The sequence below is a fragment of the Sebastes umbrosus genome, chromosome 11 (genome assembly GCF_015220745.1).
Source record: "Sebastes umbrosus isolate fSebUmb1 chromosome 11, fSebUmb1.pri, whole genome shotgun sequence".
In the NCBI taxonomy this organism is placed as follows: Eukaryota; Metazoa; Chordata; class Actinopteri; order Perciformes; family Sebastidae; genus Sebastes; species Sebastes umbrosus.
The window spans coordinates 25,066,179-25,085,493 of record NC_051279.1 but is presented as its reverse complement, the minus strand read 5'-3'; the positions used below and the strand labels follow the sequence as shown (position 1 = coordinate 25,085,493).

The 19,315-nt window shown below is 41.0% G+C and overlaps 1 protein-coding gene across 4 annotated transcripts in view; it reads left to right on the top strand.

Moving 5' to 3' along the window:
* The first annotated feature begins 1,842 nt into the window (after positions 1-1,842).
* thbs3a (thrombospondin 3a) overlaps positions 1,843-19,315 on the top strand; it is a 26,087-nt gene continuing 8,614 nt past the window's right edge. For 3 of the 4 annotated variants that reach the window (XR_005208690.1, XR_005208689.1, XR_005208688.1), the window contains exons 1-17: positions 1,843-2,443; positions 4,178-4,384; positions 7,317-7,570; positions 9,787-9,889; positions 12,048-12,074; positions 12,178-12,260; positions 12,357-12,408; positions 12,518-12,666; positions 13,203-13,340; positions 14,288-14,362; positions 14,464-14,616; positions 14,759-14,869; positions 15,772-15,879; positions 16,035-16,194; positions 17,326-17,444; positions 18,632-18,684; positions 18,912-19,093. Coding sequence is in view for 1 of the 4 variants with exons in the window: in XM_037783539.1 (XP_037639467.1) it covers positions 2,362-2,443; positions 4,178-4,384; positions 7,317-7,570; positions 9,787-9,889; positions 12,048-12,074; positions 12,178-12,260; positions 12,357-12,408; positions 12,518-12,666; positions 13,203-13,340; positions 14,288-14,362; positions 14,464-14,616; positions 14,759-14,869; positions 15,772-15,879; positions 16,035-16,194; positions 17,326-17,444; positions 18,632-18,684; positions 18,912-19,093 (2,056 nt within the window). In the remaining 3 variants the exon portion in view is untranslated. The remainder of the gene's footprint in view (positions 2,444-4,177; positions 4,385-7,316; positions 7,571-9,786; positions 9,890-12,047; positions 12,075-12,177; positions 12,261-12,356; positions 12,409-12,517; positions 12,667-13,202; positions 13,341-14,287; positions 14,363-14,463; positions 14,617-14,758; positions 14,870-15,771; positions 15,880-16,034; positions 16,195-17,325; positions 17,445-18,631; positions 18,685-18,911; positions 19,094-19,315) is intronic. The other variant, XM_037783539.1, reaches the window with a different exon arrangement.

The following is a 19,315-nucleotide window of genomic DNA, read 5'->3' as shown; positions in this document are numbered from 1 at the left end:
AGTCTCAGTTGACCTCAGTAGAGTCTCAGTAAACTACAGTAGAGTCTCAGTAGAGTCTCAGTAAACTACAGTAGAGTCTCAGTAGAGCCTTAGTAAACTACGGTAGAGTCCCAGTAAACTACAGTAGAGTCTCAGTAGAGTCTCAGTAAACTACAGTAGAGTCTCAGTAAACCACAGTAGAGATTCAGTAGAGATTCAGTAGAGTCTCAGTAAACTACAGTAGAGTCTCAGTAAACCACAGTAGAGATTCAGTAGTCTCAGTAAACTACATAAGAGTCTCAGTAGACTACAGTAGAGTCTCAGTAAACTACAGTAGAGTCTCAGTAAACCACAGTAGAGATTCAGTAGAGTCTCAGTAAACTACAGTAGAGTCTCAGTAGACTACAGTAGAGTCTCAGTAAACTACAGTAGAGTTTCAGTAAACCTCAGTAGAGTCTCAGTGGAGTTTCAGTAGAGTTTCAGTAAACCTCAGTAGAGTCTCAGTGGAGTTTCAGTAGAGTCTCAGAGTTTCAGTAAACCTCAGTAGAGTCTCATTTAACTGCAGTAGAGTCAGTAAACTACAGTAGAGTCTCAGTAGAGCCTTAGTAAACTACGGTAGAGTCTCAGTAAACTACAGCAGAGTCTCAGTAGAGTCTCAGTAAACTACAGTAGAGATTCAGTAGTGTCTCAGTAAACTACAGTAGAGTCTCAGTAAACCACAGTAGAGATTCAGTAGAGTCTCAGTAAACTACAGTAGAGTTTCAGTAAACCTCAGTAGAGTCTCATTTAACTGCAGTAGAGTCTCAGTAAACTACAGTAGAGCCTCAGTAGACTACAGTAGAGTCTCAGTAAACTACAGTAGAGCCTCAGTAGAGTTTCAGTTAACCTCAGTAGAGTCTCATTTAACTACAGTAGAGTCTCAGTAAACTACAGTAGAGCCTCAGTAAACTACAGTAGAGTCTCAGTAAACTACAGTAGATTCTCAGTAAACCTCAGTAGAGTCTTAGTAAACTAGAGTAGAGCCTCAGTAGACTACAGTAGAGTCAGTAAACCTCAGTAGAGTCTCAGTAAATCTCAGTAGAGTCTCAGTAGACTACAGTAGAGTATCAGTAAACTACAGTAGTGTCAGTAAACTACAGCAGTCTCAGTAACCTACAGTAGAGTGTCAGTAAACTACAGCAGAGTCTCAGTAAACTACAGTAGAGTCTCAGTAAACTACAGTAGTCTCAGTAAACTACAGTAGAGTCTCAGTAAACTACAGTAGAGTCAGTAAACCTCAATAGAGTCTCAGTAAACCTCAGTAGAGTCTCAGTAGACTACAGTAGAGTATCAGTAAACTACAGTAGAGTCTCAGTAAATTACAATAGAGTCTCAGTAAACTACAGTAGAGAGTCAGTTAACAACAGTAGAGTCTCAGTAGAATCTCAGTAAACTACAGTAGAGTGTCAGTTAACTACAGTAGTGTCTCAGTAAACTACAGTAGAGTGTCAGTTAACTACAGTAGAGTCTCAGTAAACTACAGTAGAGTGTCAGTAAACTACAGAAGAGTCTCAGTAAATTACAAGAGAGTCTCAGTAAACTACAGTAGAGTCTCAGAAAACTACAGTAGAGTGTCAGTAAACTAAAGTAGAGTCTCAGTAAACTACAATAGAATCTTAGTAAACTACAGTAGAGCCTCAGTAAACTACAGTAGAGCCTCAGTAAACCACAGTAGAGTGTCAGTAAACTACAGTAGAGTCTCAGTAAACTACAGTAGAGTATCAGTAAACTACTGTAGAGTCTCAGTAAACTACAGTAGAGTCTCAGTAAACTACAGCAGAGTCTCAGTAAACTACAGTAGAGTGTCAGTAAACTACAGTAGAGTCTCAGAAAACTACAGTAGAGTGTCAGTAAACTAAAGTAGAGTCTCAGTAAACTACAATAGAGTCTTAGTAAACTACTGTAGAGTATCTTGACTCGCGCGCTTTATGTTAATCACCTCCAGTCACTCAGCGCGCACGAGCTGTTTGGAGGAGACTTGAGCGCGCGCCAGCAGCAGTTTCCAGCAGCGCTCGTGCAGCCGACCGTTAATTCCTCTCTCCTGGTCTCGGTCTGGTCTCGGTCTGGGTTTGTCGGTGTGGGTTCAGTTTGTTGTCCCGGTTCTCCCCTCTCACGGTCCGCTCGGTTCTTCCGCTTCTCCGTCAGAAGTCTCGACTCAAAGTTTGGTCTCCCGTTTCAGTCGGTTCTCCTCCGGTTCTCCTCCGGTTCCCCGTCTGACAGCTGCTGCAGCTCCGGTACTTACCCGGTACTAACCCGGCTCAGTCATCTTTAAAGGTTTGTGACCCGGTTCTGTTGGCTTGGTAACCTTCTCCTGGTCCCGTTCCCTCGGTAACCGTCTCAGACATGGGTTGGAGTGTCCTGGTGCTGCTGTCAATCATCTGTGCTGGACTCACGGCGGGAGTACTGGACGGACCGGACGTTCAAGGTAACAACACCGAGCCGACCTGCTGAACTAACACTAACACGTGTAATTAAACATTTTACAGTCAGAACTCTTCAGAAGTCATTCTGATGTTTTTAGGTGTTGTGACCGGATTCAGGACAGCGGTGACCACATATTGATGTGTGTGGTTATAGATGTCACAAGGCAAGTGTCCACTGTAAAGACAGCAGTACTCACAGCCAACAGGTGGAATTAATGAATAACATTACTGAGGCCAGTTCAGCTCAGGTGTTGTACCTGCTGCTCTACTTAATGGAACAACCATCTTTAATGTCATTATTTACACCTTCGAGCCAAAATGTATGCTGTGAAAATAGTGTCTATTCAGTTCACGTCACCTCGTTTGTCTCAGTAAAGACCAACACTGGGACCTGCCAAAATAAAAAATAAAAAAATAAATAATGAAGTGACTCCATAAATAAATTATTAAATTATACATTAAATGTAGCAAAAATAATATTAAAGATAAATGTAGCCGTTAATTAATTTATAAATAACATAACACAAATTGATATTTCTGTTTTAATTTGCTTCTTTATTTATATATCATTAATTGCCTTATTTATTTAGTCTTCTGTTTAGTTTTCCCTTTTATTTATTTTTGCATTTATTTTTATTTTTGCATTTATTTTTTATTTATTTTATTTTTGCATTAATTTTCATTTACTCATTTATTTTTGCATTTATTATTTTTGCATTAATTTTTATTTATTCATTTATTTTGCAATTATTTTTTATTTATTCATTTAATGTATTTTTTTTTTTTTTTGCATTTACTTTTTAATTATTCATTTATTTTAGAATTTACTTTTAATTTATTTTTAGTTTATTCATTTATGTATTGCATTCATTTTTTATTTCTGCATTTCATTTTATTTATTCATTTATTTTTTATTTATTGTTTATTTTTGCATTTATTTTTATTTCATTTATTTTTTATTTATTCATTTATTTTTGCATTTTTTTTAATTTTTTTTAATTTTTGCATTTATTTTTGCATTTATTACTTTTGCATATATTTTTATTTATTCATGAATTTTTGCATTTATTTTTTATTTATACAATTTTTGTTTTATTCATTTTTATTTATTAGAAATATCAATTTTTGTCACATTTTATCAATTAATTAATGGCTACATTTATTTTTTATTACATATATTTTATTATTTTTGCTACATTTAATGACATTCATTTATGGAGTTATTTATTTTTTTATTCATTCATTTTTGATTTTTGCAGGTTCTGTCCTCCATAGTCAGCGTGCCATCACTCATCATAAATCAGTTATTATAGGATGTCTGTTATTGGGATTGTGGACAGAGTCGTCATGGTAACGGTGAGAAGATCAGCAGCAGAATGGAAGACAGGAAGTGACCGATTATCAGCTGTTATTCTTCCTCTGTGGTGTTTCTGTTGGCATCTGGTTTGAACCACAAACAACAACTGACGAACAATAAAGTTTACTTTGAATCAAGCTGTACTTCAGGAATAAAAGCCTGGAAGTTTATTTTGTAATATCAACCGATTGCAGACTGAATATATATATCTACCTCCAGGTGTTTATAATCCTAAAATAAAGAAATGTTTCGACTTCAGTGTTTTATGTTCTCATATGTGTCTTTTATTAATACTTTATTGACATAGATTGATTGATTATGTGCAGAGCAGCTGTGTTTGTCCTCTAAAGCTGCTCCTCTTGTTATTGATCCTCCTCAGTGATCGACGTGTTGAGTCTTCAGGACTCAAAGCAGAGCGTGGCGGCGGTGGAGAAGCTGTCAGGCGGTCTGAGCGCGCTCAGTGACATCTATGTGGTGTCCACGTTTCGGCTGCCGGCGAAATTGGGCGGCGTCCTGCTGGGTCTCTACAGCAAACAGGACAACAGGAAGTACCTGGAGGTCGCCGTCATGGGGAAGATCAACAAAGGTTGGACATTTAACCTACTGATGCTGTTCAAACTCTCACAACTTAATTGAAAACGTCAGTTTGTTTCCAAAGATACAGACAAGTGAATTGTCTCGTTACTGGTTCCTCCTTTCCTTCCTCATCTGCTCCTCTCTCACCATTTCATTGCTCCCACCCTGCTTACATCCCAGTTATCATGAACACAGACAGACCATAATACGCTCCTCTCCACTCTGTCTGACAGCATCATGTCTGTTGAAGCTCTCTCATATATACACTCTTTTATGGATGGAAATATTCTCTTTGAAACGTTGGCATGTCTGCTGGAATTTCAAATAAAGTTTTGTGGGATTGAATATCTGAACATTCATTCAGGAGAAAATATTTTCTATCCAGCTAAAGTTTAAAGTTTATTCCAACTCTGGTCAATCATCAATCAATAGATGCAAATTTGCGAGGGTTGGAATTTTTTAATCAGAAATGGAGGAAATAAATCTTGTATCTATCTGTGATCACTATGGAGGACGGAACCTGCCAAAATAAAAAATAAATAAATAAATGACTCCATAAATAAATAAATATGTCATTAAAAGGAGAAAAAATTATATTAAAAATAAATGTAGCAATTAATTAATTGATTACATGTAACATAAATTTATATTTCTGTTTTAATTTGCTTCTTTATTTATTTAACTTTTTATTAAATCATGTATTTATTAATATCGTATTTTTAATTATGTATTTATTTTTTTATCCATGTTTTGATTAATTAATTTATTTTAGAATTTATTTTTTATTTATCAATTTATTTTTGTATTTCAGTTTTTTTACTCATTTATTATTGCATTTATTTTTATTTAATTATTTATTTAGCATTTCATTTTTATTTATTCATTTATTTTTGCATTTATTGTTTATTTATTTTATTAGTAATATCATTTTATGTTACATTTAATCAATTAATTAATGGCTAAATTTATTTTTAATATCATTCTGCTTCATTTAATGATATATTTATTTATTTATCAGGTCATTTATTTTTTTTATTAATTTATTTTTTATTTTGGCAGGTTCCGTCCTTCATAGTCACCCAGAGCTATGATAGTACATCATATGTTATGAGTGTTGATGGAGCAGCTCTATGGCCTGGCACTGATCCATCCAAACTCCATTCAGAAAACAAGCATTTTAAAAGTTCTTTGCTTGTCGTCTTGCAGACAGACCTGACGAAGCCTGAATTCAGACTTTTTACTTATCAACATCATTATTTAGTTATTTCAGCATCATTTTGATCTGTTTATTGATATTAAATCACAGCACAATCTGTTTATTTTGGGTTCATACCACAGTAGCGACGTGTGGCTGCTAGATACAATCAGTGCAATGACACTGTATGTGAATACAGCTCGCCGCCGGTTGATGTTTTGAACCCAGACACAACGGCGTTTGGTTTTCTGACAAGCTCCTCCTCCTCTCCTGAGCGTCTAGCGCGAATGAACACAAATGATATCGGCGGTCCAACTTGTACGAGTAAAGTTAGGCGAAAATTTGCGTCCCTAGTTAATATCTGATGATCATCCAGTTTGATTTCAACTCAAACTGAACACAATGTCGTTAATAATCAGAGATAAACAGTGTCAGTGATGATGACTGCTGTGTGAAGAAACTGTTTCAGTCAGGTCTGAGCAGCTGGTTCTGGTTCTGGTTCTGGTCCTGTCTTCATCCTGATAATGACAGACTGAGTTCAGCCTCCATCTACATGATCACTATAATCTGAAAGAGTTTCATTACCTGCTGTGTGTGTGTGTGTGTGTGTGTGTGTGTGTGTGTGTGTGTGTGTGTGTGTGCGTGTGCGTGTGCGTGTGCGTGTGTGACCTTTGATCTCCTGGTGGATGAATGGGTTCATTGTGAAGCTCCAGCTGCTGACATGAACTCTCACTTTGTTCTTTGTTTCATCACTGAAACAGTTGACTCTCAGTAAAGATCCCATTATTATATTCTGTGTTTTATCAGGATTTTATTAATAGTTCATTAATATCAGCGCTGCCGGGTCAATACTTATTATTATTATTATTATTTTATCCTGAATTTTATTAGGATTTTATTAATAGTTCATCAGTTCCAGCGCTGCCGGATCGATACTTCTGGTACCGGATACTTTTATCAATATAATAATGTGATATTTCTCCTCAGAATCTCCAGAGCTCAGTGTTCTTTATACGTTTTTTTAAATCTGTTTTTAACTGAAATAAAGTCATTCATATTTCTCTCCTCTTCCTCTCTTCCTCTTCCTCCTTCCTCTTCTTCCTCTCTTCCTTTTCTCTCCTCCTCCTTCCTCTTCTTCATCTCTTCCTCCTCCTCCTCCTCTCTCTCCTTTCCTCTCTTCCTCCTACTCCTTCTTCCTCTCTCTCTCTCCTCCTCCTCCTTCCTCTCTCTCTCTCCTCCTCCTCTCCTTCCTCTCCTCCTCTCTCCTCCTCTTCTCTCCTCTTCCTCCTCTCTTTGTCCTCTCTCCTCCTCTCAATTCAATTCAATTCAATTCAATTCAATTCAATTCAATATGCTTTATTGGCATGCCTGTTAGTTGAACAATATTACTAAAGCGTCAATTCAATAATGAGAAAAAAGAAGAACAAAACAAAAACATACATACACATACATACAATTCATTAAGCAAATTACAATATATAGATATTTAAAAAGAACATGGAAATGGTAGAAAACAATACAGAAATAATTAATGTTTGTTGTGTCAATGAAACAAACAGACAAATAAAAAATAATTAACAACAATATATTGCAATATCAAATACCAAATATAAAAAAAAACAACAACCATGAAGTGGAGGAGTAAATAAAAGACAGAGTGTGTGTTACATCTGTTATGTGTTGTTGTGGTTGACTCTTAGGCTGTCTCTCTCTCTCTCTCCTCCTCCTCCTCCTCCTCCTCCTCCAGTCCTAGTGCGTTATGTGCGAGCTGACGGGAAGCTCCACACCGTTAACCTCCAGAACGCGCCGCTGGCCGATGGGCGGAGTCACTCCATCATCCTGAGGCTCGGTGGTCTTCAGCGTGACAACATGCACATGGAGCTCTACGTCAACTGCCGATTGGCTGACTCTAGCCAGGGCCTGCCGTCATTGGTGGCCTTGCCTAGAGAGGCGGAGATGGTGGAGGTCAGACACGGACAGAAGGCCTACACCCGACTACAGGTGAGACACACCCATCGGTGATTTAGACATTTGAATCTGCAGGAATGAGTCCAAACACCCAGAAATGAGTCAGCATGATGTCACTTCCTGTTCCCTCGTCTGGACGTCAATGGGTTTTTAGTTAGATGTCTTACAGTTTTTCTCGATTGTTTACACACATTTTCTGAAAGCATGCCTCATACTCTCAGAACTCTACACACAAATCAAAAAACACACACACAATGGGCAAAACCCCTCAATTCTCCTGCAAAATGAAACTTTACATTCAAAACAATGTTATTTCTTCTCAAAATGGTATTTTGTTTTCAAATGACACACACAAACCATCATATGAATAGACATTTATAAGAACCAGTTGAACACTGATGTGCTCAATGTAAAACACTATGATGAATGGAAAACACTTCTTCTCCATTCATCATGATGACTTAGGCCTTTTTTTTGTTCAGTGTTACACTTACTACAGACAGTACATACATAAGTGTGTTGTAAAATATTTTAGAATATTGTTTTTATACTCAAAACACACAAATACACGGTAACAAATATATTTTATTTTCCCCACAAAAACAATGTACACAGTGTACATCCCAACCAACACAAAGTTGCACATACAGTGGTCTACATACAAAACAACAGAGGAATTTACTGTATACAGTTACAGTAAAAAAAACTATGCTGCATCCTCTCTTCTGTTTCGGTCTGGCCACAGCACCTCATCCACATCACAAGCAATGTTTTCCCTGGCCAAGCAGCAGGGGAAATATCGCTTAGCATGTCAAATCCAGCCATGAAAAGCATCAACTGATTGCTAATTGTTACACTGTGTGACAGGTGTTTGCCCATGTGATGAGTCAGTGTGCATAGTAGGGCAATTGACTTTATAATTTTGAATGACAGTGTGTTCCTTGTGAAAACGAGATTTTCTTCATGAAAATTGTGCCAAATGCAGAGAATTGTGTGTAGTGTTTTGAAAAAAGTGTGTTTTAGAACTGCAATTTGAGTGTAAAGCAGGAATTGTGCTTGTAGTTTAGCAGAATTAGTTCAGGGGGTTGGTGCATGAGTTACATGTTGTGGTCATTGTGTGTCAAGTACCAGTATTTGTGTGTAAACATTTGAGAAAAACTGTAAATAAGGTCTGTGGTTAACACAAGCTGAAGAGATTTTAACGTTTTGTTCTAAGACATAAAATATGTCAGTAACTATCCCACTGGTGAATTTTGAAGCCTTTATGTCTTAAAAATGTCGGTTGCTAACAAGTAGCTAAATGAGACGACTAAACGTCATCACGCCGACTTGTCCTCCTTTCCAGCCTCGTTGTGTATACTCACGCTCATGTGACCGTGGTGTAGTTTGTTTATAGCCTAACGTTAGCTTTTTACTTCTGCTGATTTTATTCATAAATCATAAAGTGGTGTTCATTAGTGGAGATTATCTTGATGAACAAAACATGTCAGTGTCATAAACGTTTGTTTTTTTTGTGCAATAATCCAAAATCCAGTGGAACAATCTCATTGGCTGTTAGTGGAGGGAACCAGGGAGATGATCACTTCCTGTTGGACTACAAAAATACATCATCCCTGCAGCACTGTATTAAGGCTGAAACACAATCACAGGCTCTGAAACATCATGAACCTCATAAACAGGTTCTAATCCGGCTTGGGGCCCTTCTGTGTGGTGTTTGCATGTTCTCCCTGTGTTAGCGTGGGTTTACTCCGGGTTCTCCGGTTTCCTCCCACAGTTCACAGACATCCAGGTTAGGTTCATTGTTCAATGTGTTAGACATGTGATAGTCTGGTGACCTGTCCAGGGTGTACCCCGCCTTCACCCAATGTCAGCTGGGATCGGCTCCAGCCCCCCCCGCCACCCTGAACAGGATTAACGTTTACAGATAATGGATAGGTGGATGGATGTTGGATGGATAAACTCAGCATGTTACTGATCATAAATCATCAGAATGCAGTTTGTTCATAGTGTGGCTGTAATGAAAACTTTCTGACCTCAGCTTCTCCTTCTGTCTGTGTGACCACTGAGACAGACTTTAATCTGTTACTAATATCAACTAAATTGTGTTAATCTGCCCTCTGTCTGTCTGTCTGTCTGTCTGTCTCTCTGAATGTCTGTCTGTATGCCTGTCTGTCTGTCCTGTCTGTCTGTCTGTCTGTCTGTCTGTCTGTCTGTCTGTCTGTCTGTCTGTGTGCCTGTCTGTCTCTCAGGGATCAGTGGAGTCCCTCAGACTGGCTCTAGGTGGTTCTGTAGCTAAAGCTGGATCTCTGACAGACTGTCCCTTCCAAGGAGACTCTTCATCCTACAACTCAGGTCAGCTCACATTAACCCTTTCACTCCTCACTCTGTAACAGCACAGCATACACATATGTATATGTACAGTGGAGGAAATACGTATTTGATCCCTTGCCGATTTTGTAAGTTTGCCCACTTACAAAGAAAAGAACGGTCTATAATTTTAATGGTAGGTTTATTTTAACAGTGAGAGACAGAATATTAAAAAAAAAATTCCAGAAAATCAATTCATATAAAAGTTATAAATTGATTTGTATTTTATTGTGGGAAATAAGTATTTGATCCCCTAGCAACCAACAAGAATTCTGTCCCCCACAGACCGGTTAGATTAGTCCTCTCGCTTTAAGAAAGTACTCCGAATCTCAACTCGTGACCTGTATAAAAGGCAACTGTCTCAACTCATTACCTGTATAAAAGACACCTGTCCACAATCAGATTCCAACCTCTCCACCATGGGCAAGACCAAAGGGCTGTCCAAGGACGTCAGGGACAAGATTGTAGACATGCACAAGACTGGAATGGGCTACAAGACCATTGGCAAGCAGCTTTGTGAGAAGGAGACAACTGTTGGTGCCATTATTCGGAAATGGAAGAAACACAAAATGACCATCAATCGCCCTCGGTCTGGGGCTCCACGCAAGATCTCGTCTCGTGGGGTATCGATGATCATGAGAAAGGTGAGGGATCAGCCCAGAACTACACGGGAGGAACTTCTTAATGATCTCAAGACAGCTGGGACCACAATCACCAAGAAAACCATTGGTAACACACTACGCCGTAATGGTTTAAAATCCTGCAGCACCCGCAAGGTCCCCCTGCTCAAGAAGGCACATGTACAGGCCCGTCTGTTTGCCAATGAACACCTGAATGATTCAGAGAAGGCTTGGGAGAAGGTGATATGGTCAGATGAGACCAAAATCAAGCTCTCTGGCATCAACTCAACTCACCGTGTTTGGAGGAAGAGAAATGCTGACTATAACCCCAAGAACACCATCCCCACCGTCAAGCATGGAGGTGGAAACATTATGTTTTGGGGGTGTTTCTCTGCTAAGGGGACAGAACAACTTCACCGCATCTTAAGGGAGGATGGACGGGGCCATGTACCGTGAAATGTTGGGCGACAACCTTCTTCCCTCAGCCAGGACACTGATGGATGGGTCTTCCAGCACGAGAATGACCAAAAACATACGGCCAAGGCAACAAAGGAGTGGCTCAAAAAGAAACACATTAAGGTCATGGAGTGGCCTAGCCAGTCTCCGGACCTTAATTCCATAGAAAATCTGTGGAGGGAGCTGAAGCTTCGAGTTGCCAAGCGACAGCCTCGAAACCTTAAGGATTTGGAGATGATCTGCAAAGAGGAGTGGACCAAAATCCCTCCTGAGATGTGCGCAAACCTGGTGACCAACTACAAGAAACGTCTGACCTCTGTGCTTGCCAACAACGTTTCTCCACCAAGTACTGAGTCATGTTTTGCTAGGGGATCAAATACTTATTTCCCACAATAAAATACAAATCAATTTATAACTTTTATATGATGTGATTTTCTGGATTTTTTTTTTATATTCTGTCTCTCACTGTTAAAATATACCTACCATTAAAATTATAGACCGTTCTTTTCTTTGTAAGTGGGCAAACTTACAAAATCGGCAAGGGATCAAATACTTATTTCCTCCACTGTATATATAAATAAAATAGGGCTGTCCAAGTGAATGTTTCTATATATTCTTTCTTTCTAAGAACTACAATTTACAACATTCACAATTCAGTTGTGTATGTTCATAATAAAACATGAACTATTAAATAACTTACATTTTCTCCAAAACTCTTCGAAGTTACAGGAGCTTCTCTCACTCAAACAAATCAAATCAAACAAAGACGTCACTGTCTGTGCCACTGTGTGTGCCACGTAAAACCATCATGTGTGTAAATGCGACCATCTATGTGAGACTGATGGATTCGATCGCCGCGTCTCCAGTTCAGATGTAAAGACAATCAGTTTGTTGTTGTGTGTAAAAGGTGACAGGAGAAGAAGTGTTTCCACTTCCTGTCACCTTCTGAGTGTCACAATAATCAGATTATTTTAAAATGTGAAGAGCTTCTTGTACTTGTTGTTGTCGCTTTCTGTTCCAGCTGATCAATACATTCATTATAATCTGAGGTTTCTCTGGTCTTTCAGTGAGTGGGGAGTTGAACTCCATCCTGGGTGAGTTCACACACTCAACATCATGTTCAATTTATCAATAATCACAGCTGATCAGCTGCATCTAACCTCTATTGATCCTGTTGCTTTGATGGTTTCCTGTCAGGTGATCACACCAAGGCTCTGATTGGTCAGCTCATCATCTTCAATCAGATCCTGGGAGAACTGAGACAGGACATCAGAGAACAGGTGAGACACTCTGAGAGACAGACAGAACATCAGAGAACAGGTGAGATACTCTGAGAGACAGACAGGAGTGTATTGATTGTCTCCTGTCCCCATCAGGTCAAAGAGATGTCTCTGATCAGGAACACCATCCTGGAGTGTCAGGTTTGTGGTGAGTCAGCTGCTTCTTCTCTGCGTATCATAGCGGTCTATTATCTGAGGACCTGATTGAAGACAGCCTGTCCGTCTGTCTGTCTGTCTGTGTGCTTGTCTGTCTGCAGGTTTCCATGAGCCTCGGTCTCGCTGCTCTCCTAATCCCTGCTATAAGACGGTGTCCTGCATGGAGAGTCTGCATTACCCAGGTTACACCTGTGGACCCTGTCCACCTGGAACCAGAGGCAACGGGACCCACTGTCACGACATCGATGAGGTCACTACACAACAACATACACAACTATTCTGCAAGAACAACACCACCACAAAACTGCAACTATACAACAACATACACAACTATACTACAACAACAACACTACAACTACACAACAACACTACAACAACAACACCACAACACTGCAACTACACAACAACATACACAACTATCCAACAACACAACAACACTACAACTACACAACAACATGTACAACTATACAACTACAACAACAAGGCAACTACACTACAACAACACAACAACACTACAACTACACAACAACATATACAACTATACAACAACACTGCAACTACACAATTACAACACTGCAACTACACAGTGACATTCACAACTATACTACAACACTACAACATACACAATTATACAACTACAACAACACTACAACTACACAGCTACAACAACACTACAACAACAACAATGCGACTACACTACAACATTAAACTACACAACAACCCACAACAACAGTGTCCTGATGTTAACCTCCCCCCGCCCCCCCTCCCCTTCTCTGTATGTGTCAGTGTGAGCTGCAGCCTTGTTTCTCTCCTGAAGCCTGTGTGAACACTGTCGGGGGGTTCACCTGTCACTCCTGTCCTCCTGGCCTGTGGGGGGCGCCACTGGCTGGAACTGGACTGGACTACGCCAAGACACACAGACAGGTCAGACACACACACACACACACAGAGACAGGTCAGACACAAAGACAGGTTTTCTCTTTGACGTCCCTTAAAGGGACTGTTTGTAACTTCTTACACATATAAATCACCGGGTCGGTGTCCCATGCGCGTTTGCATATGCGCGCTCGCATATGCGCACTCGCGTGTGGCTAAGCTGTTCAGACAAGACTCCAACTCAAACTACACGGAAGCACCAAAACCGCAAAGTTATATCTAGTGAAGCCCGTCTTGCAAAATAGTGTTGGTGGCGGTCGTAGTACGCGGGGGAGATCGTAGCTTTGGTCTCCAGGGCCAGAGACTCTGCTGTACTCTGCTCATCTGCTCCTCTGCCTGCTTGCCTTCACTCAGCTCGCTCCACCTCACGTGCATGCGAGCACACTACACACTGCAGATGACTTCGTAGCTCTGAGAATATCTAGTGAATGTACAGCGGACGTTTGTGCAGGAATAAATGCTGCAGCTCCTCCAGACCAACAGAGGTTTTCCGTGTCTTGTGAAGTGACGGGGCACCGCAGCGAGAAACGTTATCGTCTCCGACCGGGTGCTGGTGTCTCCCTCCGGCAGCGGTCGGGATGCTAAGGCAGGAAAAGCCAACACTAGGATCAGCATTGATTCATGGAGAGACCTTCGTCTGGTCAGCTAACATTACTGCCAAGCAGGTGAAATTTAGAGCGATATTGTGGTTTTAGCTGACGTGTCGCCTCACTGTTTTGAGCGATGCTCGTTCATGTCTATTTAGAGCGAGCACACGCGCGATCCCGGCGCTGACTTTCGTTGACTTAACGGCCACAGGTGTCGCTGTTAACAAGCATTTCTGATTCTTACAAACAGTCCCTCTAAACATGTTTAAAAGTCAACAATGTCTGTTAGCTATATTCTGTTCATTCACCTGTCTCTCCCCCCCCCCTCTCCCCTTGTCTGTCTCTCAGGAGTGTGTAGATATAGATGAGTGTCTAGATCTACCAGACGCCTGTGTATCAAACTCTGTGTGCATCAACACTGTGGTGAGTTCCTGTTCTGTCTGATTACTGATCTGCAGTCAGTCACAGCGAGGCGGCGCCCTCTAGTGGACGCTCAGCTGTAACACTGTCCCATCCTATCTCAGGGTTCATACAAGTGTGGAGGCTGTAAACCTGGTTTCCTCGGTAACCAGACGTCAGGTTGCTTCCCCAGGAAGTCGTGTGCTGCATTGACCTTTAACCCCTGTGACTCCAACGGCCACTGCACCATGGAGAGGAGCGGAGAGGTCGCCTGCAGGGTGAGACGGCGCTGACTGTCAGTCATCATCAGAGACAGTAGTCATTATTAATTCACTAATGTGTGTGTGTGTGTGTGTGTGTGTGTGTGTGTGTGTGTGTGTGTGTGTGAGTGCGTGCGTGCGTGCGTGCGTGTGTGAGCAGTGTAATGTGGGTTGGGCTGGTAACGGTAACACATGTGGACCGGACACAGACATCGACGGGTATCCTGACCGCCCTCTGCCCTGCATGGACAACGACAAACACTGCAAACAGGTGAGACACCTGACTCATCATCAACATAATCATCATCATCATCATCATCATCTTCATCTTCATCTTCATCTTCATCTTCATCTTCATCTTCATCATCTTCATATCCTCTCACATTGTATGTCTTATCCATAGAAATAGAACAGGTATAGAGCAGACATTCCCATACATAAATTGGGTATCACTGTAAAGCTCTGCAGAGACTCTTGTGGATCCAATGAACTCAACTGTATTCATGTGTGATGATGTTAGTCCCCATAGTCGTCATTTCATTGTAGTGAGACCATTTTTAGAAACATGACCTCACTGTATAAAATGACACCAAATCTGTGTAACAAATGGTATCAACCAAAAAATTGCTCCAACAACTTATGAGACATAATAGAGCATGGGGATGACCATCATATACTTCTATTATAATGTTCTAAACCCCTTATACAGTTTCACTATTTATTTTAATTCATTCATTCATGTTTATTTCTGATTTATGACTAGAACTTGACACACAGTGCTGAGCAGCATCTCAAATTAATCTTCAGGTTCCCAGCTTTCAGATGATGTACACCACTTCTATGTGATATTTACTGTTGACCTACTATCTCCCCCTAAAGACTCCCTGTAACTCCCTAAAAAAGACTAAAACGGCTCTATTGTACAGAGGGGAAAAGGTTAAATTAATATTGTAAAAAGATGCGTGAGAGACATCAATATATAAACACATTAGTTTGTATATCATGTGAGATTTTAAAGCTTTATTAAGTGTGTATGTGTTTTATTTCACTTTATATCCTTAATTCAAGACGTTTTTTGTCTTTAAACCCAATGACATATTGTCCCATGACATCAAACGTGACATCACCTTATCTTATATCAGTCATTGATTGGTTAATGTCTCTGTCCACCAGGACAACTGTGTGTTCACACCGAACTCTGGTCAGGAGGACGCCGACAACGACGGGATCGGAGATCAGTGTGACGAGGACGCCGACGGAGACGGCATCAAAAACGTGGAGGTTAGACAGCGTGTGTGTGTGTGTGTGTGTGCGTGCGTGCGTGCGTGCGTGCGTGCGTGCGTGCGTGCGTGCGTGCGTGCGTGCGTGCGTGCGTGTGTGTCTGTCTGTGTGTGTGTCTGTGTGTGCACTTTATGATGTGACCTTGTGACCTTCAGGATAACTGCCGGTTGGTCCCGAACAAAGACCAGCAGAATTCAGACAGCGACTCGTTCGGAGACGCTTGTGATAACTGTCCCAACGTCCCCAACACGAACCAGAAAGACACGGACAGCAACGGACAGGGAGACGCCTGTGACCAGGACATCGACGGGGACGGTGAGAGAGACCGCCAGTCTGTCCTCATCATTCATCATCATCTTCATAATCTTCATCATCTTAAACAGGAAACAGAAACACCTGAACCTGAGCACATAATACTCAGGATCAGTTACAGGATCTCCAACAATCCACAGGGTGTCTGTCTTCATGAAGAAGACGATAGATAGATAGATAGATAGATAGATAGATAGATAGATAGATAGATAGATAGATAGATAGATAGATAGATAGATTGATAGATAGATAGATAGATAGATAGATAGATAGATAGATAGATAGATAGATAGATAGATAGATATCCTTGAGTGCCAAACCATAAATATTTGAGTCGTATATAATGTAGATTTAAAGGGTTTGTAACTTCTTACACGTATAAATCAATCAGGGTCGGTGTCCCATGCGCGCTCGCGTGTGGTTAAGCTGTTCAGACTCAGACTCCAACACAAACTACACGGAAGTACCAAAACCACAAAGTTCTATCTAGTGAAGCCCGTCTGTTAAACAGTGTTGGCCGCGGTCGGAGGATGCGGGGGAGACTGTAGCTTTGGTCTCCAGGGCCGGAGTCTCTGTTGTACTCTGCTCCTCTGCTCCTCTGCTCCTCTGCCTGCCTGCTTGCCTTCACTCAGCTCGCTCAACCTCACGTGCATGCGCGCACACTACACACTGCAGAAGACTTCGTAGCTCTGAGAATATCTAGTGAATGTACAGTGGACGTTTGTGCTGAAATAAATGCTGCAGCTCCTCCAGACCAACAGAGGTTTCCCGTGTCTTGTGAAGTGACGGGGCTCCGCAGCGAGACACATTATCGTCTCCGAGGAGGCTGAGGCAGGAAAAGCCAACACTAGGATCAGCATTGATTCATGGAGAGACCTTCATCTGGTCAGCTAACATTACTGCCAAGCAGGTGAAATATAGAGTGATATGTGGTTTTAGCTGAAGTGTGTCGCCTCACTGTTTTGACGGATGCTCGCTCACATTCAGGTAGCGCGTGCAAACGGGCGAGCGCAAGCAACAGGACACTGACTTTCGTTGACTTAACGGCCACAGGTGTTGCTGTTACAACCAATTTCTGATTCTTACAAACAGTCCCTTTAAGGATGCATTTAAAATGTGTATGTTTATGTTTAGGTATTCCCAACGTTCTGGATAACTGTCCGAAGGTACCGAACCCGATGCAGACGGACAGAGACAGAGACGGAGTGGGAGACGCCTGTGACAGCTGTCCTGAACTCAGTAACCCGATGCAGGTACAGACCACTGTATAACTGTGTCAGATATGAACGTAGTAAAAATTCACCCACCATACAGTTGTCATGAATGGGGAAATTAGACAGGTGTTATTACACAGGCTATTGGCTCTAGAGACCAAAGCTGTTTTTTGTACCAGGCAGTAAACATGTTTATTTCTGCTGTAAAGTTGGACATTTTAACATGGAGGTCTATGGGGAACGACTAACTGTTGGAGCCTCAAGTGGACATCAGAGGAACTGCAGTTTTAGGCATTTCTGCGTTAGCAGGAAGTTGCTGCTTGGTACAGTCAGACGAACGGACACTAATACACTAATTCAAAGTCAAAAGTAAACGTTAGAAGAAAGTCAGAAAATATATATATAATTTATATATAATTTTGCATAGCAGAAATATGTATCTTGTGCGTTCCTGTCCTGTCATTGATCTTTGGACCACCCAGGTTTATCTGGTGATAAACTAACTCAACATCATTTGGGTCACACAGATCTCATGAGTTTGAGGACATAATAAAACATTCATTCTGTATACCTTTGCCACTGTTGTCCAGGTGTTGACTTGTAATGTGGCGGTTAACAACCTTTCTTTTCCTCTTGCCTGACTGTAACAGCTAGACGGGTGATAACCAGCTTCATGATATTGGTAATCAGGATCTCTAATGTTAGTTTTAGAGAAGCAAGTAACCCAAAGAGAGACGGAGACATATTCTCACCCTGCACAAACTCTGAAAAAATGATTTTCAATAAAACACGCGACACGATGCCCACATTATGTGAGTGTTGTTTGAGCATAACGATGCCTTGATGCTCACCTCGAACCCGCATCTTATCAGTCTGCTTTCCGTCAGCCTCCTTCACCTCCGCTCTGTTGTCTCTTTTTACCAGAACAAAGATGTGCACACAAACAAACACACACACTGATGGATGACAATTTTCATTGTCCCTGATGTTTACGGAGTCTTTAACTTTGATTAAGTTTCATAAAACGTAAACTGTTTGTGTTCAGAGGATGGACAGTCAGCTCGGTGTTTAGTTGACTTCCTTTTCTCTTTCCTGGTGCACCTGAACCATATGTGAGTTCAGTCCAGGTCCAGACTGATCAGCATATCAAGGCAACACTGAACTGAATCAACAGGTCAGAGGTCAGAGGTCACAGTGTGTCTCCTAAACGTCTCTCTCTTTTTCAGACGGATGTCGACAACGACCTGGTGGGAGACATTTGTGACACCAACCAAGACATGTATGTCTCACACACACACACACAAATATTATATACATACAGTATATAATATTCAGTAATATAAAGTAAAGTAATATAAATATAAAGTATAATATACAGTACTTGCAAAAATATATTCTAAATAGTGCAATACAGTACAGGAGTTGTAAGTGCAAAAACAGCATATATGGTACAATAAAATAAGATGAACTATAAATACACTGAAGTATGATGACGTGGTCCTGCAGGGATGGAGACGGTCTCCAGGACAGCAGAGACAACTGTCCAGACATCCCCAACAGCTCCCAGCTGGACTCTGACAACGACGGCCTCGGAGACGACTGTGATCACGACGACGACAACGACGGCGTCCTCGACGACTACGACAACTGCCGACTCATCGTCAACCCCAACCAGAAAGACTCCGACCGTAACAATTTTTATGAATACTGGATTCTGATTGGCTGCAGGGTGTCCATTAATTGCTGATAATGGACACCTACTAAGTAGTTCCAGTTAAACTGTCTGTTCACCGTTCTCAATATCTGAATGTCTCATTCACAACACTGAGTGTTACGTTAGTTATTCAGTCCTCTGATCATCACAGGGTGGAGACTGGAACACAAGCTGTTAGCTTTATGCTAGCATAACG